This window comes from Ixodes scapularis, unplaced genomic scaffold (assembly GCF_016920785.2).
Source record: "Ixodes scapularis isolate PalLabHiFi unplaced genomic scaffold, ASM1692078v2 PGA_scaffold6__148_contigs__length_123643588, whole genome shotgun sequence".
Lineage (NCBI taxonomy): Eukaryota > Metazoa > Arthropoda > Arachnida > Ixodida > Ixodidae > Ixodes > Ixodes scapularis.
Genome location: NW_024609881.1, coordinates 7,368,858 through 7,394,409, shown reverse-complemented (window position 1 = coordinate 7,394,409; position 25,552 = coordinate 7,368,858). Strand labels below are relative to the sequence as shown.

The window sequence follows — 25,552 nt, the reverse complement described above, 5'->3', positions numbered from 1 at the left end:
TAGCCAAACAATGTTTCAGGTCAAAGAAAACAAAAAACAAAAACAACGTACGAGCGCGCTCGTCTAATTAATCGGTGCGGAATAGGAATGGAAGTATTAAACCACAGTTGGTAGTCCAGCGGTATGCCTGTCTCTCTCTCTAATTCTATTTTCCTAAGCTCAGCTGGCCATTTCTAGCAATATGCACCAACAAGCTCAACTACAGCCCGTTACTCCGTCCATGAAAGCAGGATTAGTTCCACTCAAGACGTCATCGCGAGCGCTTGGCCAATGGAGCCGACCAGAGCGACGCATTTGGTCGTCGTTCATAGAAAGCCTGCTCGGAATAAAAAGGAAAATAGTGTAAACATGGTCTCGGAAAGTGCAGTCCCAGCAGCTGCAACGGCCGCCACTCGGAGCCAAACGCGAGGGTATGCCCCGGCTGCGGCTCGAAATTATCGGGGCTACGTTCCGGGAAACAGAGAGCGGCGGAGAAAGAAAGAGTGTTGTTGTTCTGGCCGACTGTCGGTCCCGCAGACGAGGAAGTCTGCCGGGCAGGGGTCGTCGACCCCGGCACGCGCTCGGCGGCGGCGGCCAGCGCGGCAGGCCCGGCTCCAGGCGCCGGCAAACGCCGCGGGCCACTCGGCGATCCCAACGGGGACACGCCGAAACTTCCTCCTCGACCAGCTGAGAGAAGCTTTTCGAGAAGGCTTTCGAGCAGCCAGGAACATCCGGCCGTCCGTTCGCCCACTTAACCCAGAGAAGAACTCAATCGGCGTACAAATTAAGCGGGGATTCACCCGTCATTTATGCTTTTATTTGCAAACGATTTCCTCGCAGCTGCGCATGCAAGTCGGGCGCTCGGCTCGGGCCTCGTCGAGCGAGACTTTGTTCACCCGGGGTCCGCGGTGACGTCAGTGCCGGAAGCGGGGCCCCGCTTCCGGTTCTGACGTCACCGCTCCGTTCTTACGGGATCCGGAACCAGTGTTTGTAGTTCAAATATCTTAACGTGTCCCGTACTACGACGTAGGTAACCGTACTGAGGGAGTGTCCAATCCCAGTGCGCGCTTCTGTGCCTGCTGGGCGAACGAATCTCCGACGCTGGGGACGCCGAGCCTGGGCGCACGGGGTCGCCTTCTTGCAGCGATTTTGGGTCCCTATCATTTCGTGGAAACTCGCTTCGCGGAACTATGTGTCGTGGACAACTTTACATGGACACATGCTTCGTCACGCGTGTATCACTGGGGTGCGTTGTGCTTGAAAAGGGTGAACGGATGTTCGCAACCTGAAGCTTTTAAAATATCCGGTGAAAACCCGCACAAAATCAAATCAATATTCGCATTTCCCAAAGATGATAGGTGTTCAAATACATTTTGAACAGCATGCCGGTTAATGTCGCATCCTTTCCAGAAAAGGGAGCGATCCTCCTGTTGTCACATTATGCAAACTGTCGTAGCTCACTATAACAGACGACGGCATTGCTAATTGTCTCGAGCTTTTGGAAGGCGCGCAGTCGACGATAGTCTTGTTTGTATGATAGGACTGTCTCATATTTTTTGCACCGAGAGTCCGGTTCTTAGTAACAGTGTGCTTCCTCTTCGCCAAGCTGACAAGTTATAATCTGTAAACAACCAAAACACAAAAAGAAAAAAAAATTCGAGGGTTTTAGCATTTGAAGAACGGCAGGCCTTGCGATTTTTTATGTGCAAGTGGCAGTGTGACTCGGTAAAGCTTACCCTCACAAGGAAACAAAAAGAAATGAAACTTCTTTTAACAATTTTTTGCTGGGTTTTTATATTTCCGCTCTTTTCCCCGTGAGTGGAAACGAAAATGTAACGGATTACAGTCATTCCATCGCGCAAAATAAGTAAAGTAATTACAATTATTTTGTAAACTATGTAATGATTCTCTTCCAAAATTACTTTGGCTCCAGTCTCAAGTTAAAGAGAAGCTGAAACACTTGTTTCAAAAATTATGTAGAGGTGATTCCAGCGTAGTTTTAAGCCGTGAACATCACGTTCCCCGAAGATGTAAGTAAACGCGAGAAAACCTCCGACCCGTCGTGACGTCATAAGAGGATCTTTGGGCCGCCAAGTACGTGTCGCTCGAGGGCAGCGCGTGCAGTGGCGAGCTTGCCAGGCAAAGATTCCCCAGCACTGGCACCAGTCGGGGCGTCTTTTTCTGGCCCTTTTTAAAAACAGCGAGAGTGCGCGTGCATAGCTTGGATAGGCGCTGAAGATGCGCGAGAGCGGATTTCCCGAGAACTCCTTTTGTGACGTCACGCTCCGGGAAGGTAGGCCTTTGACGGTACTTGGAAAAGGATTTCCTGCAGCCTCCAAGCACCAAATCGAAAAATATATATATATATATATTTTTTTTTCTTTTATATTCGAGATTCTGGACGTCAAATGAAGACGATTTAAAGGGGCACTGACAGCCCAAAGGTCGCATTACTTTTTATTATCTAAAACGGTGCAAGTTATAGTCATTGACACGCAAAAAAAAAAAAAAAAAAAAAACGCGTCGCGAAAAAAAAAAGTTTTCCGCGCGCAGTGATGTGATTGGCCTAAGCCATATTGGAGCACCCTTTGGAGCAGCCAAAACAGTGTTTTGGAGCAGCAAATGTGGCTTTTGGAGCAGCCAAAACAGTGTTTCGGAGCAGCAAATGTGGCTTTTGGAGCAGCCAAAACAGTGTTTCGGAGCAGGAAAAGTGACTTCTGAAGCATATATCTTAGAAAAATAAATATTTGTTTTAAGTGCTGGACAAACAAAGGACACTTTGTGTTGTGTTGTGATGTGACGTGTTGGGGCGGAACTTGCTGCTTGTGTTTTTGCTGCTGAGACATCCTACAAGTATACAGTGCCGTAAACGTTGCCGAGCAATTCCGAAAAGAAAAAAAAAAAAAAAAACTTGCTGTCGTTTTACTGGCTTTCGAAGTGGGAGATTTTTATAAAAAGTAAGCAAACGTAAAACAATGAATTGCAAGCGTACCGGCTGGTGCCTCCCCTGCAATCATGTTCACATGCACGTCAGGGCAACTTCGGCAGGCTTGCAGTTACACGTGCTTCGTCGCGCGAGCGGAGACAACGGCGCTGCTCGACCGAAACCGAAACCATGCCACTCCGCTCCGTGGGCAACTGTTTCCCAAAATAGTATGCAAAATGTAACTGTCCAGTATGCTACAATAAACAGTCACGCGGAGCGTGCTTGCCAGGCCGGCAGGCGAGGTGCAGGCTAAACACACAGAAAAAACGAACCTGAGCGTATCGATGCAAGACATTGCGAATCAGGGTCAAAATGTTCTTGGAGCGCTTTGTGCAACGACTGATCTCGAAACAAACAAGCGCGGTGTGCGGGTTCCGCATGCAGACATTGCCTTCTTTGCTTTAGCTCACTTCTCGTCATCAACTTTCTTTCGCGGCAGATTTTTCACGTACCGGGGTCCCTCTCAAAAGAAAGCCCACCGGGAGAAACCTAAGTAATCAAAACTTCACCAAGCAGTCATCGAGTTAAAGAGGGATTTTTATAGCAGCGCATGATTTAAACAAGAGCAGGAATGTCGATGCGTTTCAGTTTAGAAAGCGCCATATCTGCAGCGACGTGGGAACGGCAACACACGACATCGCAGGACCACGGCGACTGTGGTCGCGCGAGCGCTTCAGTTCAGAAAGTAACTCTCGCCCACGTCCTCTCGCCACGCAAAAACGTGGTTTTGTTTCACAGCATGACGGCATGGCTGGCACCCGGCACACTAACGTCGCAGCGTCCGCGTCTATCGCTAAAAAAATTTAACAAAAATAAAAAAAAAAAATAAAAAAGACGCGAGACAAGATTTCCGAGATGACGAGAGCGCGAAACGCGAGACGGTGGGAAAAATCATGCAAGACCGAATAGACGATTGATGCAAGGTACAGTCGGGAGCAAAAGTTTGCGGGGCACGGGAGCGCGTGCCGAAATGCATCGCCGCGCCGCCCGACGGCGCGCCGCGGCATTAAGGAGACACGGTTTGCGCATGCGCGCCCTTCGTGCTCGCCAATCATGTCTCTTCCGCTGGTTTCTTTTCGACGCGCTCCTGATAACAGGAGTCAGCGCCAGGGGCGTGAGTTAGCGCTTCGCTGGCTGTCTACTGCGCGTCTTCAGCCGTCTCAGCCACCGCGCTTTGTCACGGAGCTCGCGTGTGTGTGTGTGTGTGTGTGGGGGGGGGGGGGGGGGGGGGGTATCCAGGCGCCTTGTCACCCAGTGCGGCTGCTGAGGCAGCTGAAGAGGACGCGGGGCATGACAGCCCGCGCAACGGCAACTTGCGCCCCTGGCGCCGACTCCGGTTATCAGGAGTGAGTCGGACAGAAACGAGCGAAAGAGACATGACTGCCAGCACGAAGGGCGCGCATGCGCAAAGCGCGGCTTTTTAATGCGGTGGCGCGCCGTTGCACGGCGCGGCGATGCATTTCGGCACGCGCTCCCGTGCCCCGCAAACTTTTGCTCCCGACTGTACATTGCGTCGGGCGGCATCTTGTGTTCCCTAGCTCACGCATGCTCAATTACGGGTCTCAGTTTAATTTCGTTCTTGAAAGGCGACCGAAATTGGTCCCTTGGCGCAGGCTTGGCGCAGATTAGCCATATTTTGGCGAAATGTAGCAGGATGTAGCAGGGTTAGCCCCTTGGCGCAGTTTGGCGCAATTGGCGCAGCAATCACATCACTGCGCGCGCGCCTTTTTATTTTTGGCGTTTATATTTCCCACGCTCGCCTCCTTGCTTCTTGTGATCGGTGATGTCAAAAATCAGGAAATTTAGAAGCTTTGTAGACGACATTTCTATAACATTTAATAACGGCAATCGTAAAACATGTTTTTTTTTTAACGCAATTGCGAATGCACTACGGCCCCTCTTCTTGCAATACCAAAAATCAGATTTCGGTGTGATGTCGCTTCCTGGACTTGTATCCTCCCTCGGAAAACTTGGCGGCGTTAGATCAGAGGCTTATCGGCGAGTCGGGGAAGAAACCGGTTTTTTCCCGCGCCGGCGCCCTTCTATCCCGCCTGGTCACATCCTCCTCGCTTCGGGTCGCGGTGGCAACGGCGGAAGTCCCAAAGAAAGTCGAGTCGCAGGAGACCGCAAAATTTGACTCACTGCACTGGCGCGGATCACGTAGGAACTTCAAATTCGGCATTTTTTTTTTTTTTTTTTAAGTAAATACTGAATTTTTAAGTTTCGAATTTTGAGGGTAATGTCCTGGCATCGTTTTCAATCGTTTCGGATAATAATAATAATAAAAAAAAGATTTTGATGTGTCAGTGCCCCTTTAAGTATGTTGTCAAATACAACATAGTTGTATCTCTCTCTGTCTACAACACGAGATGTAGACAGAGAGAAGGAATTCTGGCAGCGGCGCCATTTTCAGTGCTCGTACGTACGGCTTTGCTCGCTCTCGGAATCGACCAACATGCGCGTGATGAGCTGCGAAGATGGCAGGCTGAGCTATGCGAACACCCCAACCCAGTAGTTAGGGAAGAAAAAAAAAGAGTAGAAGCCGTTTACAACTTCCTGTAAAGCCGAATTATAGCGCAGCTCTTGAACAGGAGGAGGGGAAGGGTACTTAAGGGGGGAGGGGGTCACGTGACCTCGGCGGGGGTCACGTGACCTCGGCGGGGGTCACCTGACCCCCCAGAGAAAATTTTCCACTAGGTTTAGCGGGGAAATTTTTGCGCTAGATTTAGCGGGGAAATTTTTCCGCTAGATTTAGCGAGGAAATTTACCCATAATGCACCGCGCGGTTACGCCGACGGCGACGCCGCTCAAGCCGGAAACGGGCGCCTAAGAGCTGCGCTCTAAAAGCTTCCGGCTCCTGCGATCTTCAGTGTTCTTACGTTCTCGCTTTTCGAAGCGACGGAGAAGCGTGTGTTCGCCTCTAAAAGTAGCAGATGTGATTCCGTAAACATTGAAATGGTGCATAAGTGGTATAAGCCTCTGTCAGCACCTGCCCACCGGCGTTAATAAAAGATGAAAAAAAAAAATCTTTGTGTTTTATGAAAAGACTAACATTGGTTTCCTTTTCACTTTTTCGTAATTATTGTTTTAGACATTTATTGAGAAGTGAAGAGCACGCGTGCAGACTTGAGCGCTTTCCGAAGGAGGTGGTGCGGTCGAAATAGACATAACCAACGATGATAACTACCCGGAATACGCAGAAAGAGGGAGAGAAAAAAAGAAAAAGGTTGTTCGGCCCAGCTGAGCACGTTGCGACAGGGCAGACTTTTAGTGACCAGTGTGGTCACGTTTATTTACAACGGCAAAAAATCCATGGGAGAAGAAAAACTTGCGTTAAATTATCAAATCGGGTCGTATACACCTGCACACACCGAAAAGACCGCGACTCTCACAAAATGCAGTGCCGTGCATTTTTCCCTGGCTATCCTGACTACTTGTCGTCAGCGCAGAGGGCCAAGTTACCTCGAAAACCGCCAGCACGGCGGCTGCTACGCGGCTCTCCTACTCGTCAGGGACGTCCCGATTCGGATGCACTATTTAAAAGTGAAGCACGGTCCCGTTCCCCCAGCTGCATCCACCAAAAGTGATCGCAGCAACACACAGTTTCCTGCAACTGACGCACCGCCGTCCACAAGCACGTGTGGCGACAACGCCGAGTGGCCTGCAACTGACGTACTGCTGTCCACAAGAGCGCAACAATTAGACAAGACTGCGAACACCGAACACCACGGAGCACAAGCAGCAAGATTAAGTTCACCACTGCACGGCAGTGCCAACTACGCCGCACCGCCCCCAAGCATTCAAGAGGAATGCCTCGCCAAAAACAAAGGTGACCCACGAAGACACTGTCCTTTACCCAACTGTTGAAGGAGCCACACCTTGGTCAACTTCCCAGCAAGACATGGGCCATGCACATCATGGACTACGCTGGAGTGCAGGCCATCGACTTTTCCACCATTTGTCCCAAGGTCGACTCCTCGAAACCACATATGTTTGAAAGAGTGCTCTCTGCCTCACCTGAACAAGGTGGAGGTGCAGCGGTCAGCGCCTTCATTTGGGGAAGAGGCGTGCCCGCGGACAGTACAACCCACGGCAGGATTGGAAGCCTGCTTGATTTGGCACATGCACTCTAAGAGTTTGATCGTCTGACGCTGTGCACCAATGGCCCTAAGCACAAGGAGTGTCCTCAAGTGCAACCAGAATGTTCCTTCGTCGACGTGCGGGAGGTGTGGCAGCACAACTGGTGCACCCTTGTCACCAGCGCCGGTGAGCAGTGCCCTGCCTGCAATTCACTGCTGAACACGCTTCACATCCAAGCAGCTAGACAGCAAAACAAGGGAGCGAAGAGCAGCGAGCTCGGGCTTCCCACCGTCAGTCCGGCAAAAAGGGAGAAGTCGCAAGAAAGCAAGCCAGCCTGCAAGAGATCACAGCTTAGACTTCTTAAGTCAAGACAAAAACTACAAGATGAACTAACAGACTGCTGGGAAAAGCTTCATGATGCGCAGCAGGACACTCTTCACCCACTATTTGCCGAAGTCAACCTCTCTGACGCTCAGCTGTCAGTACTAGAAGAATGCATCGCTGTGGCTCAATGTAAGTCGAAGCGACGTAGATACAGCGACAACTGGCTGCTTTGTTTGCTACTTCACATCCTCACACCAACTGGTTATCGGTTCCTCAGGGACGACATCCTTCCTCTTCCATCCGTGAACACCATCCGGAAGTACATCTCCAAGGTTGGCTTCAAGTGCGGATTTTATCCGGATTTCTTCCTAGCCCTGAAGATCAAACTACAATAGAAGACGGATTTCAAAAGACACCGGGTTCTCATTTTTGACGAAATTCAAGTGAGAAAAAGTAAAGCGGTAAATTCGAAAACTACGACCTACATGGGGATGGTGGATGATGGAGAGGCGACCGAGAAAAGCAGTGAGCTAGCAGACGATGGCCTCGTGTTTATGTTCTACCCCCTTGGTGCACACCCCATTGGTGTATTTGCATCCCACAACTCTACGAGGGGAACTATACTTGCCCAGCTAATACTTCAGGCCATCGTACTCCTAGAAGAAGCTGGAGCTGGGGAGCACAGTATCATCTGCGATAGTGCCAACACGAATAGGCTCATGTGGACAGAATGTGTGGCAAAAAAGACCACCTGTGCAACTCATTCCAACACCCCACTGATTTAGAGCCAAAAGTACATACATTCTAGGACACTTGTCACTTATTCAAGTGCATCAGGAATTAACTACAAAAGCAAAAACGTCTAAAAATTGGAAGCGAATTGATGAAGTGGGAAAATTATGAGGAATTGTTCCGTCGAGACCAGCTGGTGTCTGGAGAGCTCAGGGTCTGTCCCAAGTTGACAGTGGCCCACATTCAACCTTATCAATCGGACAAAATAAGAGTTAAGTTGGCGACACAAGTTTTCAGCAACAGCATGGCAGGTGGATTTCAGTACTACCAAAAGTATGGAGTTCCTGAGCTGACAGCCTGTGATGGAACAATCAACTTCACCATCTACACGAACAACTTATTCGACGCCCTCAACAGGCGCTTCTCTGCCCAGGGACTGAAACCTGGCTGCGATGAACTCGTCATCATCCAGAATGCAATTGTGTGGCTTGATGACTAAGAAGCAGAGCTCCAGCACGGATTCATTCCTCGGGAGCTCTTTCTCACAAGCAATACCAGTGAGGGACTCAAAGTCACCCTGCAGTCCAAGCTAGAACTTTGCCAACATGCCCTGGAGACCTGAGGATTTGACCACATGTTAACCGTTACATGAGTCAAGATCCGGTAGAGCGGTTTTTCGGGGAGGTGCGACTGGTCGGCTGCCAGAATGACCATCCCAACATGCTAACCTTACTCCAGTCAGTGCCCGCTGCAGCTGCCCATACCATCATTCACAGAATTCAAGGCTTACTTAAAGATAACGAAACGAGACAAGCACAGCCTATTGTGGAGCTCAGAAAATGCCTACACGGGCAAATCTCGACGAGTAAGTGGCCAAGCAGAAGTCGCTGACTGCAGCATCTACTACATCACAGGATACCTTGCTCAAAGGCTTAAGAAGCTTACCAGCTGCGTTACATATTTTAGCACATTGTACACTGGTCAGCTGGAGGCACCAGTGGCAAACCTAACCGCATGCAAAGAGCCGCTTGACCCACCCCAATATGTAACTGCTCAGCCTTCTGCAAGCCACAGAGGGGTACGTCAGAGATCATCGACAAGAGCATGGTGTCTACGGGGGCACAATTGACTTGGTGATTGAAGAGTGCCTGCTTTACTTTAATTAAAAGACCGAGGTGCTGTCCATGATCCTACATTATTATCTTAGAATGAGGATGTGACAATGCTGCAAGCAGGATAGTCGAAACACAAGAAAAGAATCTAAAAACAAGGAGAAGCAGGCACGGCAGTGCTCCACCTAGCATTCCATCAAATTACTGACTTACTGCAGGATGCTGTTCCACCTTCTCAACAGACTTTTATTCAGCACCTCCTTCACAGTTGAGCATCTTCAGATTTAAACATCCTTGAAGAAGTCAGTGGAATCATATTGCCCATGAGTTGCCCATCAAGAAGTTTTATCCCTTCCTGCAAGGTATATGCAGGGCAAGAATCACCTCCAACAAGTGTGTACAGGTGTAATAACTTCTGTTTTTGTTTTTGGCCACAAAAACAAGTGAACCAGCTCGCTTGCACCTTTGCATTTAATTGCATTAGAATTGAAAATATTCATCTCAAATTGAAGGCAGTCATGGAGGTTTTACCACTTGTCCCAGAAATGAGGCTGCTGAAGGTGCTTGAAAGGGCAATTATCTTTATGTGGCTTCTGCCCAACTTTGCCTACAACAAATGGCAGCCACTCATGCTAAGGCTTGAAGATGAGGGCAGAAACATAAAATGTGACTTGGTTTGAATAAACCATGTTAAAAGTTCACATGCTACCTATGTACAACTTTTATTGTCTAAATTCTAGAGACATTATGTGCACTTTTTTTTTGTCTTCTTTGGGTTAAACACTCTACTTGTGTCATTGCCACCTCTATTTGGTTTCTCACAACTTTTTTGGGGTCCACACTTCTATCCTAGAAGATTGTTATATTAGCTAGAAGAGATTCCTCATGCCACAGATACATAACACCTAATTGTAGTTGGCAAGAAGAATTTTGTCATACGTAACCACTATTGCACAATTGAGAAGTGAATATGTCTTTCTTACAGACAATAATTATTCTTTTTAAAAATATTTGCAATAGATGATAACAAACAAGTCTTGGCACAAAAAAAAGGGGTTGCAAAGAAAGTTAGTCAAAGTACTTTTTATTAGTCAAAGTACAAGTTCTTACAAAATTTAAGAACTGGTTAAATAACAGCTAACTAAATATAAAAAAAAAACGAGCCTGCACTTCCTCATTTTATTGACTATATTTACTTCTGTAAATGGTAGGACAAAACTTACTGTGCACTTCCTATGGAATACATAATTTATTTTTATTTTAGAGATACCTGCATCTGGTTGTCCCCCTGGAAGAATGCTTCTCCCACAGAACATCAGCGCACTGTGGGAAAGCTGCAGTGCAGGGAACCAGTATAAATAAGTTTCTTGAGTGTTAATCGCACATTCAAACCCGCATTTTCAGACCTCAAGAAATGTATACACCGTGCATAATTAATCTTTGACGGCAATTGATATTGATCCTGAAGGATCAATTATTGCGAGTGCCACACTGGACTGCTTCACATTAAATCAATATCTGGAGTGCATTATACCTACTCTAATTTAGTGATTAGGTATGTTAGGAGATAATCCCAAATTATGGACCCACAAATGGTGTTCTAGTTTCAAACAAACAAATATTTTAGTGTAAGTGTTTAGTGCTTTTGGTTTTAACCAAAACACTAATGTGAGCTACATTGTTTTGAAATTCAGTTCATACAGAAATGCAGACCTAAGGGAAGTTGAAGGCACATTCTAGGCAGATTCAAAATTAACCAACATACAGCATCAAGTCTTGTTTGCCAGCCACCACGACCCAGTTAAAAGTCAATCCATCACAGAATCAGAATAAAAACAAATCATGGTGGCCTCAAGCGAGCTTCATAGGACAAGATGCAAAGAAAACGAGTGTGCATTTGAGTGCCCATTTCGTTACTCGAAAAGGTTTAGACAGGAGCCATCTAACTTGCCAGTCTGAGTTTGCAGCTACCAGTGTTGGCCAACCTTGTTCTTCTCTCCCTAGACTCTCTCTTAGTTTTGTTTTACAATTTTTTTTGCCAAACGTCTTTTGGAAGGTTTTTTTTTTTTTCCAGCGAAAGTGTGACAGGTAATGATGGGTGTTGTGACATGCAGGTTTGCAATGTTATGAATCCAGTTCAAATGGATGATATCTTATGTGCAAACAAATGCAAAAAGGTGAAGTTAATAAACAGGCATCTTCACGTGACGCCCATCTCCATGGGCGCTCTGGCTCATCTTGAGCGCCTGTCGAAGCTGTGCACCTGCACTCTTTGTTCTGCTGTCTGAAATGCCACAAAAAGCTGTCCCCGGAATAGTACAGACACACACAATCTATTGATGATGTGCTCCACTAAAAAGTGTTGCTGTGGTTGGCATACCACAATTGGCTAAATGTTACTATGATGTTCTTGTTGCGATTAAAGGGATCATAAAATGAGTTTTGGACTGGATTCTGGAATAAATGATATTAGATTGGGATTTTTACTCATCGCAGATATAGCGGACTATTTCTTATTTTCTTTCCTTCGAAAGCGCTACGCCTTTTCACTGTGATGCATTCATGGTACCCAAGCACATCAGCCAAATGCACCTCACACATTGAACACGAGCACTGCATCATTCGGACGTATTCGCTTGTAGACAGTCAATCCGTCAACGAATATTTGGATCCATGTTCGTGGCCAATGAGTGCTGCGACGCACTTTTCGATCTCTGCGAATGACAAGTTCCATGGTGTCCTTGAAAAGCACGGTGGAAGAATGGAGTCATCACAACAGGTAAAATACTATGTCACAACCACTATATAGGTCATGAAGCTAGCCGATCATGCATGAGCGGTAAGGAGACAACAAAATAAATGTGATGGCACAGCTGCTGGCAGATCAGGGGCATTCGGAAGCAATGCATCCTATTCTTTTGTGCCTAGCTGGCACGTTACATGGAGTCAGAGGTGGACGAGTAGTTCCTCTTCATTGAAAAGAACCACCGTCATGGTTGAATTACTGCCGCCTGAAGGACCACGACCCTCGGAGGACACAGTGTAGAATCGGAAGCGCTTTAAGCAGTGCATCGAACTCAATTTCCGAGCAATGGAGACCAAGAACGTGAGGTCGAAGCAGCAGAAGGCAACTATATTTCTACGTATCACCGGCCAGAAAGCTATCGGCGTCTATAACCCGTTCAACTTGACCGAATCGAAAAAGGATGCCGATGACCTGATTGTGAGAAGGTTTGAGGACTACTGACATTCAAAGTGCAACGAAACGTATGAGCGCTACATGTTTCGAACACGACAACAGACAGAAGGTGAGGGCTTTTAACTGTTTTTTCGAGATCTTCAACTAAAGTCCAAGTCCTGCAACAAAAGAATGTTAGCCGAGTCAATGCATCCATATCAGATTGTCCAGGGGTATACTGAGCAAAAAAACCGAGAAAAAGACCTAACTCTTGAGTCTGCAGAAGTCTGCAGAAATTTTTGCCTGCCAGAATAAGTTTTGGGAAACCCCAGATACGTTCATAGAGCCATTAAACGTAAGCCTGGAAGACAGAAGTGTCAATACTGCAGCGTGACGGATGAGCCAATAAAATGTCCAATTTGGCAAATCATGCAACTGTGGAAGAAAGAACAACTTTGCAGTAGCTTCGATAAACAAGATGAATGTCAACAATGTTCTTGAAAGAGACGTCAATAAAGGTGACGAAGGCGACACCTTTGAGGGTTTGTCCGTTGATGCTCACAAAGTACACCAAAAACGTGACTGCACCGCAATGGCAAAGGTGGCAGGCCACAACATTCGGCTGAAGGTCGACACCAGGGCACGAGCAGACCTTCTACCTCTCAGCGTCCTCAAGAAACTCCATAATTCAACACAACCACTACAGAGCTCAACAATACTGCGGAGCTGGGGAGGGGGAGAATTACGGAATGTGGGCACAGTCTGCATGCCCACAGAGCCGAGATCCAGGCTTGCAAACTTTGACTTCTTTCTTGTGAAGAAGCGCAAGCAAGCGCTGCGGGGGTTCCAGGGTTGCGAGAGCCTTCGGCTTGGTCTACTGCGTGAAAAGAAAACAAGCCAAGCGCAGCAGCGAGTGTTCCCCGAGTTTCTAGATATCTTTCGGGGCATACCACGCTAAGAACGCATATCACACGGTCTTCAAGGAAACTCCATCAGCTGGTCGTCCGGCGGCGTTCGCCTTCATTTTGTTGTGCTGTGCGCCCCATTGATTATTTTAGCTTGTAATGCAAAACTACAAGTAAAACAAATCATGTATATTAAATATATTTTTAATTTGCTCGATTAAACTTGCGTGGTTCATGCACGGTTTACGAAATAAATTGCCCGATGATCGCACTGATTGAGCGAATTTTATTTTTCGTTTCTTGTTTGCATGGCGCCATCTATATGGAGTACTACTGCAAACATCCCTGAAGCGAGGACACAGTTGTTTCCTGACTTGCCTATCTTACACCCCGGTCTACATATCGGCGGATCCACTGGATCGGTGATGCGGCTGTGGGTTGTTCCCGCGGAGGCGATGTATGCGGGTCAAAGGCAAACGGCGAATCGTTCAAAATGCATGTAATATTTCTACACTGTCCCTCGACTCTGACGAGCTTGGTGAACAGTAGTCATGCTTCATTTTCACACACGGGTCAAACAGAATCAGGCTGCACACGTGTTAAATATAACTATAGGCATTGTTTCAAGATGGCTTAGCTGGTGACTTTGGTTTCACTGCATAATCAAACCGACTGATGTGATTTGGGCGAGGAGTAGGTGGTTGTAGTTGAATATCCTTGGCACAGCATCACACCTCAGCTTACGAGCCTTCCGTCCACTTAAGGGCGATATTCACACACTTGCATTGAGTCTGACCAAGTGCAAGGGTTGCCATGGCAACAGTTGCGTCGACTCCAACAAAACCGGTTTTTACCCAGTTTTGTTGGAGCCGACGCAGCTGTTGCCATGGCAATCCTCGCATTCGGTCAGACTCAACGTGAGTGTGCGAATCGCCCTTCGGAGCTCAGCTCTGAAGGGCGATTTACACACCCAGTGCCTCCTATGCACGGCGACGGTCCATTTCGCTCGTTACTGCAAGTCTTGCGGATCGCAGGTGCTGCTGGGCGGTTGTGGCAACCAACCGCGCAACAAAACTTTCACTTATCCCCGAAACAAGTTGAGCACATAAAAAATTAAGCATGCTGTGGCATTCAATTGCAGGCAAACGACGTGACAGAAATGTTTGCATTGCGTTATGTGATGTCGGAGCTTCATTGTTGCAAACGAAAGCACCGTTTACGCTAGGACGTGACTCAAGAAGTTTAAAATTCAATTACTCATGCAGAGGGACATATAAAATTCTGATATTGTGCGGACGATGCGTTTCGAGGCAATTACAATGTTATTCGATTGTTTTCTCGAACATAAAATTTGGCCAGATAGTCCCTTAAAGGAATGGTCCAGCGAAAACCAAAAGGTTCTTAGGCTGTTGTGCTGATAACATCACAAAGGCCTACATATGCATCTTGATCACGATAATGCAATTAATGCAAAGGTGCAAACAAGCTGCACAAGAATAACGAAAATAATCTCTGGAGAAAGTGGACAAAGGACAAACACAAATCTCAAAACACAGCTAGGTGACAGGTACGCGATCAAAAAAAATCCATCTGGTCCTGGTATCGAAGAAATTCCTGGTTCGATACCAGGACTAGGCGAATTTTTTCCGTCGCGTAATAGTTACGTACCTGTGTTCGGAAATTTGTGCTTGTCCTTTGTCCCCCTTCTTCAGGAATTATTAATGCAAAAGCATTGACTGTCCCATGGACCAAAACAGGCGTTTCCATAACTGGGAAACAGGGCAGAGAAATTCCCTCTGTGGAACGGGTCTTAAAATGGCTGCGACGCAGCCCGCGCGCCGTATGGTTCCAAGGAACGTTGCCCCACAGAGAAGCCCTCTTGGCGCTGCGCCCGCGCACCGTCGCAGCAGTGCACACCCACCGCTCCCCCGAGCCCGGCCGGCCGGCGTCCGCAGAGGCGGCCCGGCTGACCTCTGCAGAGGATAGCGGGGCACGCAGATTGTAGGAATACGCTATGTATACGAATGCTTTCGCATTCCTACGTGCAAGGACTCTTAAGTGTCCTCCTGTAATTTTTTTTTTTCGTCATGTGTATCACATTTAATTTTTTTTTTTTGGGGGGTGCCCCAAAATTCAAAAACCTATCATAAACGCAGGTACGAAACTACACACTTGATTTCGCAAGACTCAACGGCTGACATCCATAGCAACCGTGTGGCGTCCCATAATGCAAAGGATCGTCGGCTGGTTGGGATCATAGGCGTGACTGCCTTGTATTTTGTTTTTTTATTATATGGCCTGTTAGGCTGAACCACGGTGAAATACATTCCTTGTGATGCAATCTCCGAGCGTGTGTGAGAGAAACTGCGTCTTTTACCGGGATATGATTCAAAAATTGACATGGGCTCCGAAGAAACCACTCAAGAGATCCACGCATTGAAAGATCATTCCTAATATGATTTTTCAGGCTCGTTGTATTTTATCAACGTTCTTAACCGGGCTGCCATTTAGACACAGCCTTCCAGCGGCAGTAAAGCTTGCCTAAAAGGGTTACCAGGTAGCGGGGGACCGCCGCTGTGACTATTCGGCGTGATCTCCGTCACAGCCGATCTCATAACTTGCAAATACTTCAATAAGTATAAAATTTGGGCGGAAGATTTATGTTGAAATGAGGAAGAGTTAGCAGTTTATTTTCTTTCGCCAGTGACGGGCATGCACAGGGAAGCCACGGCTCTTTTTTTGTAGCAGTAGCAACAGTATTTGTTTGTGCTCGTGAATGCAGGCGTCGCACAAAGGTGCATAGCCCGTACACCAAGTGCCTGTGAGGCTCGACCTGATGGGACAAAGAGCAAGCTGCTGGCTAACCAAACACGTTTTGGGATTGCACTGACTAAATATTGATTATGCTGCACCAGTACTGAAGTGCTTTCCTGAAACTGAGACCACAGAGGCAGGATTATAATGGCGAGGTACGTATTTGACAGACCTGCAAGCGGTGCATTCGGTCCCTATGTGATGCCACATTGAAGGTGCCAATGGAAACCGAAACCTGGTTAAGACCAAAGCTTGGCCGAGCTGGTGATACATCTTGAGAATACAGTGCACTAGACGAGGACAAAACGAGACACACATAAAGAGACAAACATAAGCGCTGTGTTGGTCTCTTTGTGTGTCTCTCGTTTTGCCCTCGTCTAGTGTGGTGTAAAGACAAAACTTAGTGGTTAACCGGTACCGAGAGAGTTTCGCCGCGCGCCTTACCATCAGGAACGCTTAGAGTTTTCAAAAGGATCACAAAGCTTTATTCTCTCGCTAGCCTAGATTTGAGATTGAGGCTCTTGCAATGTTTCGTTGGTCCTTCGAAGGGACTACATAATTGGCTTCTATATTTTCAAACGATTTCCTGCAGGGTCAAGATGTTCATTGACAACAAGGTTTGATTATTTTTTTTTTTTCTGGTTTTGTGATTTATGGTTTTATGAGCATCAGCAAAAGACATACCGTAGAACACCGAGCAAGCGCCCACTCAACATATGAAGATAATCGCGAAAACAGGGAAATGAGTGCTTGTTACGTCATCAATTTTACATATATACCTACTGTGCATATTTTTTTAGATGTTACAAACTTTTGGGGTGGGCACTTAGTATGGAATGGGCAGATGCTCAATATTTTATGGTAGGTATAGTCGCATGTTATTACTCCAAAAGCTTGGGTCTATAAAGATGAAAGAAATGGATTTTTGACAGTGATTATAGCAAAAAGTAGCATGCCGCTATTTCAGCGGTTGCTGCGTGTGAACACCGAGGACTGAAATTGCAGCAATTGCGTTTTCAAGAAGCAACAACATTTCAGCTGCTCGCCAGAGCATGCCCAGGTGGTGAAAATGAATCCTCAATCATCTTGCAAGGCGTGCATGTTGGTTTAGACAAAAAAATTTCAAAATTGTGTTTGCTTCGCGATGTCAAAATGTAGAAAAAGAGCCAAGAAAAAGTGTCAAGCCGGCGTAAAATACATCCTTGCTACATTGCTACAGACTTGTCACCCTGTTTTCTTTTTTAATTTTTTCTTTTGTGATTTAGAATTGTAGTGCACAACACCAGAGTCCACTGCAGAGCGCAGAGCCTCATGCTGCTAGCACCAGCAAAAAAACGCAAAAACAAGTTAGCAAATAATGTCCGTCATGTAATCGACGCCGCCAGCCAACAGGAGCACATGCAGTATGCAAGGGAACCAGTTGTTGTCATTGTTAACCTGTCTCAACCACGACATGGTGGCAGCGGTGGGATCCAGTGTTCTCCATGACAAGAACAAAGGTTACAACACGACCCCTTCTCCTGATAATCTTCTTATGTCAATTCCTGCATTAACAATTGATGATCTGGTTTTGGCCGTAAAAGAACTTGCCCCGAAAAAGTCATGTTGGGAAGATGAGATCGCCGCCTTCATTGTTAAAGGGTATTGTTATCATGGCTCCTGTATTGCAGTACATTTTTACTGTGTCATCAATGATAAGTAGATTTCTATCAGCGCAGAAAAATGCTGTGGTTGTGCCAGTGCACAAATCTGGAAGCTTTTCATGTGTCGATAATTACAGACCAATTGCTTTGCTCCCTGCTTCTTCCAAGGTTTTTGAGAAAGTTTTTTTTTTAAGCATCTGAGTTCATTTTAGACCAATGCTCAGTTCAAATCAGCATGGTTTTTGTCGGGGACGTTCTGTTGAGACTAACCTCGTAACCTTTTTAGAGTTTGCAAAGCATATATAGTTGGGTCCAGTGGCCAGGTTAATGTTATTTATTTTGACTGTTCCAAGGCGTTTGACGTCACAGATCACAATCTATCGTTGAAGAAGCTGTTTAATAAGTTTCTTTCTTTCTTCGAATCTTTGCGACTGGTTTGGCAGCTACCTTACTGATCACTTCAATATAATGTCCTACTTTGGATGCATATCATATCCTTACGTGATAAATTCCGAAGTACCACAATGCGTGCAATTACGCATCCTAGGCATAATTGCACGAATTACCTGCAATTTCCGCAGTTCCACCTGCATACTGCACCTATTTCGTCGTTAGTTTTATCAAGGTTGAACTTTTCTTCTCCTGTGTGGAATTCCCTGGGAATCAAACCTAAGGTTAGAGGCTGTATCGCAACAATTTGTAAGAATTATCTATGATCGTCACAATGGATGGAGAGCTCCTTTATGATTGTGAGCATCTTTTGGATACACAGGGTCTTACGCCTCTTTCAAATAGAAGACGAGTTCGCGACATGTTTTTTTCTTTTTATATAAACTGCTCAACGCTGCTATTGATTCCCCCGTTATTGAGCATAATCCCACTTCATGTCCCCCAGCGACAAAATCGGTCTACAGTTTCTTTTTACCCTTCTCACTTACAATCTATTCCTCCATTGACTAGGATGCAGACCATGTATGACAAGTGTTTTAACCCTGACGTGGACCTTTTCACTATCCTCGCATGTTTAAAAGAAAGTGTAATACTGAAACTCACTTTGTAATGTGAAAATATTTCTGATCCGATTGTCTTTCACTTAGTGCAAGTGAAACCCTCCTAAGGCCTTACCAGCTGTTTGTGGCACAAGAAAACACGGATTGATTGATTATAAAAGCGACGAGGTGAGTGAACATTGCAGTATGCTATTTGTATTGCAGCCAGCTACAGCTCATCAGCAACCCTGAAATAGTTTCAAAGGTGTGCACATCTAGTAGTGGCAGGAGTCCACTATTGTTTTGGCACACACCCTGGGCGTGTATTAGATGCAAGGGCTCAGCGAGCATTCGTCCTCAACTCGGTTTGTGTCGAGAAGGAGTGCTGCATCAGAGGTCAACAAGGACCTTGATGCAATCACAGATTTGATTTGTCGAAAGCTTTTGGCACAGTGAATCATACTTTTTTTATTGTTGGAACTTTGGATCTATGGTCCAGTATCTTGCTTGCCATTTTTTATGTTATACATATTTTTTATATCATTTCCTTCGAACGGTGAAATGACTGCAGTGTTGCCTGTCTTCATTATTTACTATGTTTGTAATCCAGATATAACACAGTTTTTGGTTAAATGTTTGCCGTTTTTATGTAAGTGTATTGTTTTGTTCCACGCTCAAAGGTGCCAAAGAAAAGGCTGCAAGCTTGTTCCTCGCTTCAGAAAGTACCATTATTATAATTGCTTTCTCCTTCCTCCACCTTACTGTTTGCATAATTTTTTTTTAAATATTAAAAGCGGATTTCTGCATCTCGGTTGCATCTACTCAAAATAAATCTTTAAATCAAATTGTGATTCCTATTATTCAGATTACTCACCAAATGATACAATTAATCACACCAACTGACATCCAACAGTCTAACCTATGACCCGAGAAACTATACCACACTCACCTCAAAAACCGCAGTAAAAGAAAAAAGGTCCGGCTTCTTGTCGAGGTTTACAGATTTACTCCTCTATGTGGAGAATTAAGCTATATGTGGGTGAATTTTTGTTAAGCTTAGCATTATCTCATCGAGAAGTACAAGTTTCAAATGCCAAATACATTTTTTCTTACTCGGACAACCAAATCTTGTAAGACCTACTTGAAGTGGCGTATAAACAATGCGCAAACCTTGTATTTTTCTTCGGGTGAAAACGAGTATATGTCTGGACTTGAATGTAAATTGAAACAGCGCACCATACTCGAGAAACAAAAGCAAATCAAAGTGCAGTATCTGTGCGCATAACAGAAATAATAATGGCAGTGTCTATTCTGCCGACAGCATAGGTTTCCCAAAATTCTATTGGAAGTCCCATCCCATTGGCTGCATAATGTGTCCCATTGGCCCGTCGACCCGCCACCCCCAGCTTAGGTTAGCTTCTTTCTCTAACAACCGCCTCAGACTGTCGCCTCGAAGTGGCGTGTACGGGTGGGCCCAGGTGGGTTAACATTTTTGAAATGAGCCACCTCGCAGCACAGGAGGGTGGGTTAACGCACCCTCGTTAAAATGTCACTCTTCGCTAAAATGTCGTTCGCCGCAAAGCGGCGAATGACCTTTTAGTGAAATGTCATGAAACGTGTTTCCACGAAATACTGGAAGAATAAGAAAGTCAGTATTCTACGGCAGTTGTCACATGATTTCAGACAGCCAATGGGGGTCGAATGCCGGTTGAATTTCGGAAAATTATCCTCGTGGCAGGTTTCACGTGACGTCAGGCAGCCAATGGGATGGGACTGCCGGTAGAGTAGACACTGCCAATAACAATAGTCTCCAGACCATGGCAACCGTCTCTAACATGCCAATAAAATTCGTACAGAAACAAGCTAACCTAAAGGAAAAAGAAATAAAAAAAACTGTTTTCTGCAACAGCAGAGTCTCACCTTAGGCGGAAAATAAGGTCTACCGTTACCTAATATGAATAACACGGGCCAAGCTGCGCACTCGGGAGGTAGCGTCAAAACTTCCTCCCGATTTGTTAGGGTAAGTAAAACTGCGCGGAACACGGAAATGAAGCATTTCAAGGGACGCATTTTGCGCTACTCTGATTTGGCATGGCAACGGCAAACCCACGAACCCCTATCAAGTTCTTGGCGGGGCTTCGCGAAGCAAAATATGCGCTTACAAGCATAAAAGTACGGATAAAAAGCAGCAGCAAAAGATTTCCAGCAGTGGCAAAATGCTACCCGAATCCCAGCAATGCGACATAAACTTCCGGGTCGCGAACAAAAACGCGTACAAAAAAAAAAAAAAAAAAAAAAATTGTTTGCGAGCTAGCTAGAGTGACGTTCGTAGATATTTTTTTTTTTTTTTTTTGGGAGGGGAGGGGGGGGGAGTTTTTTATTTTGTTTTTCTCGGATATAGGAGTTTATGTCCACTGTAGATTATCGCCATGAGTGGTAGCAAAAGCGGGGTTAGAGCATCACAAGAATGACTGGCATCAGGCAGCGCAGCGCGTCGGTAGAACTTCCGTCGGATTCGTACGAGTGAAGTCGCCTCGATCTCGTGCTAGGCCTAACGGAATTCACCTGTTGGTCGTGCATTTCAGGAAACGAAATTTTTTTTGTTTTGTTCTTTCTAATGTCGCGGCTTGGGAAACTCTTGGTCACTTTTTGTCGGACCCAAACATTAGACAGCGAAGAGGATAAGAGATGATGCGGCAGCTGCGCGTAAGAAAATAGCAAAAGAAAAAAAAAAAGGAACACGGCAAAAACAAAACGCCCCGCGGGCGCTCGCGAAATATTTTCAGCTACCATGGTAGCAACGGTGGAGAAAACACGGGAATGTTTGGTGGGACTCACCCGATTGCTTTCGAGTGCTTCGGCCGAATGGGCATCCTTGGTACGAAAGCAGTTTTGACACTTGCTCTTGTTGAAGATGTTAGGCGCGAACTTTCGACACTCCGTAGGCTTGAGTGGCACACTCATCTCACTTCACAAGGCGCCAGCGGAAGAAAAAAAAAAAACGAAAAAAAGTAGTCACAACATTACGCGGTCACAACTGGTGTCACATTCTGCCCCGAACTTGGTCGTGAACGATCGCTTCAGCCATTCGTCGGAATCCAGACAGGCGATGGACGATCCCGAGTCATTTTGGGTTTCCTGCGTTCCGTGGCGACGAATTCTGCGGGGCACGTTTTGGACGCGGCCTGACAACACCAGCACTGCACGATCGCCGTAGCTTTTCGCCGCAAAGAAACCAATGGTCGGGGATCCGTTCTTGATGGGAACACGGGCGCGAGCAAGTCAGCGACGGGCAGGGAAAAAGAAAAAGGTGTAATACGCCGACGGCGTTCGTTGCTTCGGGACGTTGGTTGGTCGGCTTACTTTTCTTGTTTCTTCCTTCGGCCGATCTTCCCTCGCGGCGGCACAACTTCTGAAATAAACAGAACGACTGCGAGGAGCCCGAAAAAATCGGGCCACTTCCCACACTGGGTTCGCCACAACAGCTACGGCAGGCAGAAGGAGCGAAGCCGCCGCGGCGGCACCAAAACGGACCAAAAGAAGAGAGGTGCCGCTGGCGACTGCTGCTGCCAGAGAAACAACAAATAGAAGTAGGAACAGCAAAATACAAAGAAGGAAAAGACGACACAAATATCGACAGAGTAAAAAAAATGTCGACGAGAGGCTACGCCAGGAATGCTGGGAAAGAGGAAGCCGAGGAGGAAGAGCGGCCCTTGGCCATAAAAACAAAACAAACAAAAAGTGGCGAACTGTGGAGCCAGCGGAACCCGCGACCCAATAGGAGCGTCGGAGCAAGTCACGTGCTATCAACATGCCACGGAAGCCTCGCTACCGCCACAGCAACAGCGCCGTCCGCGACAATTGTAGTTCCATAGTTCTTTTTCTTTTGCGCGTGATTCTATCTCTATCAATAATATATACAAAATAAGGAATAAGCATTGCCAGATTAATCAGTTTCAATTATGTTTAAACCAAAAGAAGTGACGCCACATCCGTATCCGCTACAAACTTTTTTTTTTTTTTCTATCACCTTGTAGCGCCGCGGTCGTTCACGATCACCGCTCAAAACATTGCCCTGGCATTAGCACCCACCACAGACTCACGGGTAGTTTGGACGTATGCTTATCTCATGAACTGTTCCTAAAGAGCTCGCGCCTGCTCGCGCAGCGCTGGACCGAAGTTGCTTGGTTTCGCAGCAGACGACAGTTGGAGCGAGGCACGTGTGTGACGTGCCTCGCTCCGACGGCTCCGACGCTATTATTTTCTGTGTCATTTCTTCTTTTTTTTTAGAAAGTGTTTTATTTTTATTGCAGTTTCGAGTAATTTTTATTATAATTAATAAACCCAATTAACGGACGCCGTCATGAAAATTTTTGGGCCAACATCCGCGTTGCCACGGCATTGCCATGGCAACGCGGTTTGCCTCATAATTTCATGGCGGCGCCCAATGAATCGGTGTCGAACAGGCGAGATTTCGAGCCCAACACTTGTCTGGCCCGGCTCTGGCCTGACCATTGGGAAGTCGGCGTGTAGCGGACGCTCTCGACACCGCGCCGAGAACGTCGTCTAGAGCGAGTCGTCATAGTGCGGCTTTGGAAAGCGAGCGTACGCACGAACGCTGAGGATGGCACCGCGGGTTGAGAAAGCCGTACAAGCACTGCTTCCAGAAGGTGTTGGTTTCCCTCCCTCGTGATGACAATCCGGGTTCGCATCGAAACTTCTGTTAGTGCGCTGATCGTATCAAAAGCCAGCCGCGGAAGCGAGCAGACAAAGCAGACCGCAGGCACGGAGCCGAGCTGCGACCAGACGCTTTGAACGTATCGTGGCGCCCTCCGGTGGCGGGCGATAGAGTCTGGTACGTGGTACCATGGCCTCCGAGATCCCGAAGCGCGCCGCGCGCGCCGCGCGCGGACCGTTGGCGCGGACGCTTCTTCGGCCGTCCCATTCGTGCGGAGAGGGCGTAATCGGAAAAGGAGAAGGAGGCGGCGTCTTTCCGCGGGGAGGCGCTCCCAACCCAGTCATCGATAGCATGGCGCGAGGCAGAACAGTTCAAGAAAAAGTCTTGTTACGTCGAGTTACTGCAACTTATACTTACTAATTTTTGTGTATTGTGGTAGAACGGTGAACAGCTGCTCTGGGGATGTAGATAGAAAATTTGTGATGCTTATTTAATAATTTAATGCGAAATATTCATCTGGACATGTTGCGGCTAGCGCTACAAGCGCGCCTTTTGATGTGATTGCACTCTGTAATACGTATAAAACAAAAAAACAAATTAGCTCCGTAGATAAAAAGAAATTCGTACTCCCTTAAATAAATATAATCATGCTGCAACATTTTTTCCTTTTCTTTTTACCTTCGCAAGTTGTTTGACGTAGCTTTTCGAGCCTCCCGAGGTTTGACACTATACGTGCCTTGCAAGTGACGTCACGCTAGGGAAGGACGGGGCCTAGGGTGACCACCTTCCTGCAAGCGAAATGCGGGACAGCGGGGGCAGTGAGGGCGGGAGGCGGGGGGGGGGGGGGGGGGGTAGAGGGAATTTATTAACGCGCACATTACGAATCGAGGTTCTGTTAACACATTTAATATCCTGTGCTGTTCATACACCTTCTAATTGTACTGGAAAGGTAGCGCCATCTCTCCTCCTCACCCTTTACGTTTCTCTCTTTCTCTCCTTTTGGCGACGCGCGCGCCGCCTAGGGAGGTACCAAGAAGGAGAACTAGCAGACGACGGCCGTGTCCTCTCCGCGCATTCAGAGAGCACAATCTTTCGCGTTGCGTATTTGAAAGTGCAGGTTTCTGATACATTCCACATTGCATAGCGACAAGCAAGTGTTAAACACCAAGAAAGAATGAGTTAAACGTGACGGCAGCGTTTCAACCTTCGGATAAAGCTCACAGAACTGAGTACATGGAAAATAGAACACAGCTTTATTTCCACGAGTAAAAATGCAACGATATGGTTCTCACGAGTGTGGTACACCGTCATTATCAGTGATTAAATACGTAAAAAAACCTTCATAATATTCGGCCCCACATAATCCGAGAATTTCTAGATCCTGCAGTCTTCCACGAGCTTAACGACTACAAGCGCGAATTGCGATTGCTGCTGCCCTCCGCGCTAAAAAGACGTTGAAACGCTATAGCAATCATACCGTCGATAAACATGCATGAGCTATCGAGGACGCCGGACTATTGCGATCATTACTGTCGATCTGGTTTCGACCGAGGCCTTCCGAAATTCGGCGACTGGATGTATAGCAGGGCTAGTTTGTCACTCGTCGCTCTTCAAATTCGTTTACCTTTATATTTGAGGGGTTGGGGGGAGGGGGTACGGTTGACGTTGATGCAGTGCTACTGTATTCCGATCTGTAAAGCCCTTCTGTACTTACGAATCGGTGGTGTCGGCTGACCATACTACTGCAATACCGATGGAAACTAGTGTTCCTTCGGTTGTACCGTAACTTCAAGCACTTTTTAGGTTTAATGAATGTACAGTTATTTGCCAGAAATTAAAGTAAGCTGCACAAGCTATGTAAAAAAAAAAAAAAAAAAAAAGATCGTGACATATTATCATACGATGTATTACATAGCATCACAGTTGGGAAGTTTTGCCTCCTTTATATTACTAAAGGTAAAAATATCCAACTTTGGTTTTGGTCATTATCAGAATGGGGGAAAAAAATTGCGGAGAAACGGCACTGACTCGAGATTAAAATATGTGGCATATATTTATTTTCAAATTACCACAGACTGCCATAGCCAAGACAGCAGTGAAAGGAAGCGCTTATACACATGCTCAGATATAAT

General features: G+C 46.5%; 1 protein-coding gene across 1 annotated transcript in view; it reads right to left on the bottom strand.

Annotated features, from left to right (window-relative positions):
- LOC8032103 (protein outspread) overlaps positions 1-22,409 on the bottom strand; it is a 146,298-nt gene extending 123,889 nt beyond the window's left edge. Inside the window, exon 1 of the mRNA XM_029966668.4 lies at positions 21,581-22,409. Coding sequence (XP_029822528.3) covers positions 21,581-21,706 — 126 coding nt within the window. The 5' untranslated portion in view covers positions 21,707-22,409. The remainder of the gene's footprint in view (positions 1-21,580) is intronic.
- Between the last annotated feature and the right edge of the window lie 3,143 nt (positions 22,410-25,552).